The sequence below is a fragment of the Penaeus chinensis genome, chromosome 19 (assembly GCF_019202785.1).
Source record: "Penaeus chinensis breed Huanghai No. 1 chromosome 19, ASM1920278v2, whole genome shotgun sequence".
Lineage (NCBI taxonomy): Eukaryota > Metazoa > Arthropoda > Malacostraca > Decapoda > Penaeidae > Penaeus > Penaeus chinensis.
The window spans coordinates 22913454-22915953 of NC_061837.1; the positions used below are offsets into that span (position 1 = coordinate 22913454).

Sequence of the window (2500 nt, forward strand, 5' to 3'; positions counted from 1 at the left end):
CGGGTAACAAAAACAAATCGCGCATCGTATCAGAACTACAGTGCACGATATCCTAAAACCGTTAATAAAGAGATTATCAATTGAAATTGCTAGTAAAAATGCATTCCGTAGCCTGATCTGGATTATCAGCAATACTGTCACGTTCGTAGATCAATTGCATATTGCTCATAAAGGAAGTCCTCTTATTGCATACGGCTGCGTACCATATGCAGACAGTGGGCGGAGTTTAGACTGATAAGGTTAACAGTCTGTTTCTTCTTGCAACCAGTCAGCGGTTTTTCAATTCCCCGATCTCCATTTTTAAGTCGTTTCTATCCTAAGTACTCAGTTTACATTTTAGATTAGGACTGTTTTAATTCATCTTTCGTGGATGAATAAAGCTAATAAACATACGTCACAGATTCAAACGAAGGCGGTATCTATGGCATCCGTACATTCTTTGGCTAAGGTCGTGATGTTGTGAAAGGTACCCTGTTGTATATAATGGTACTTGGAGCTGGCGTGTTATCTCCTGCTTCCCTTCCCTCCTCGCACGCAGCCTCTTCTGAACCATGGTCTTCAGACAGGTGAGCGAAGGGAAATGTATATAAATCCGTGAGAAAGAGTATTACAATGGACAGATCTCAGATGGGAATAATTCTGTGTAACGGCCATTAGTACTCTTTTCCTCGATGGTACTTGGTGTTTGCGATTGTTTTTTTTCGAAAGGTTAAGCTTATTTCTCTGAGTGTTCTGTCTATATTATATAAAGATAATGGCGGATACAAGAAGGAATAAGTAATTTGGAAATAGGTGCAAAATATTTTACAGTGCAAAACAGTTTCATGGGCGGAAACCAATCAGATAATTCTAAAATGAACGCACGAGGGAGAAAATAAGATATTTAGTTCCGTTTCGTTCTACTTCCAGACATGACGAATAAAGTACATATGTATTATTTTCAAGTGAACCTGATCTATGTGATTTATTGATTAATCTCCCGATAATCATTTTCGTTTCTGATCTCATATTACCTACGATTTTTTTTTTCTCAAACAAGATTCTCAGCACGCAGTTTCCTTACGCACAACCTTTCCCACTGACACACTCTTTAACAACATCCATTATCAATAACATAGGGGAAACATACGGAAAGATGTTAGCGTTGTTGATTATCTCTATGTCATGAACTGTTTGGATGGTGTGTAGGTGATTTTGTGTTTGCAATAAAAATGCATTAGGACTCTTGCTTCCCAATTGCACCATTGGTTATAAGAGTACACAGTGAATTTAATGAGACCTCTTCTAATATTCATTCATCGATATCAGCGATAATTCAGATGCATATAATCATTGTAAGCCTCGTAATCACTAGAACATAAAACCTTTTCTCTCCTTTCAGCTTCTGGTCCTTGGCGCCGTTGTTGCAGCCACAACCGCGTCCTCGCAAATCTTCGAGCATCATCCGGTATGTCTCTTTATCCACTATCAAGGTAAACAGCACTTGACGTTTTCAAAAAATAATGCATAAACCAGTGTCGAAATAATAACCTAGTCATTTTCTTAACTCACAGCCCATGCCACATGAGTTCTCATACGGCGTGGAAGCGCCGGAGACAGGCGACGTGAAGGAACACAAGCAGACTGTGTCTCGCACGGGGAGGACTGACGGCGAATACCGATGGCTCCAACCGAACGGCCTCTACCAGTAAGTTTAAAGCCAAATTTCGTTTATTATGATGTGGATTTGCTGGTATACGTAGGCATCTCTAACCAGGTGGAATTCATACGAGTGCTAACCCACATGCCTTCCTGCAGAGTCGTCAGGTATTACGTGGACGGTGACTCCGGATTCCAGGCTCACGTAAGCGAGGAGCCAGGACCCGGTGTCGGAAACTACTACAGCAATTCTCTGAGTGGGGAGAATTCTGTGGGCTTTGTTCCCCCGTTGTCCCACGGCGTTGTTGGTCATCACAATCCCCTTCATCCTGGCATCAGCAACGTGATCACGCCTCCGAGCCACGTCTCATTTACCGGCCCACTAACTAGCCCCTTCGGTCAGACCTCCTTGATTCCCCTGACGCCCACGCATGTTTCTGTCTCCTCTGATCTGGGACGAGACCAACCCTTCTCTTCCTTCTCGAGGCCTGGAAATTCCTTCTCTTCCTTCTCGAGGCCTGGAAATTCCTTCTCTTCCTTCCCGAGGCCTGGAAATTCCTTCTCTTCCTTCTCGACGCCTGGAAATTCCTTCTCTTCCTTCCCGAGGCCTGGAAATTCCTTTTCTTCCTTCTCGACGCCTGGAAATTCCTTCTCTTCCTTCCCGAGGCCTGGAAATTCCTTCTCCTCATTCTCAGTGCCTGACCAAACCTTCTCCTCCTTCGCGGGGCCTGACCAAACCTTCTCCTTCGCGGGGCCTGGCCAAACTTCTCTTCTCGAGACCCAGCCATTCCTTCTCCTCCGTTCCAAGGCCCAGTCGCGTCTCCCTCTCTCCTACGACGCTGAATCGCGGCTCTTTCTCCAC

General features: G+C 44.5%; 1 protein-coding gene across 1 annotated transcript in view; it reads left to right on the forward strand.

The window, feature by feature from the left end:
* Positions 1-497: 497 nt before the first annotated feature.
* Positions 498-2500, forward strand: part of LOC125034960 — a 2307-nt gene continuing 304 nt past the window's right edge. Inside the window, exons 1-4 of the mRNA XM_047627006.1 lie at positions 498-566; positions 1382-1447; positions 1554-1687; positions 1798-2451. Of these exons, the coding sequence (XP_047482962.1) occupies positions 552-566; positions 1382-1447; positions 1554-1687; positions 1798-2451 (869 nt within the window). The 5' untranslated portion in view covers positions 498-551. The remainder of the gene's footprint in view (positions 567-1381; positions 1448-1553; positions 1688-1797; positions 2452-2500) is intronic.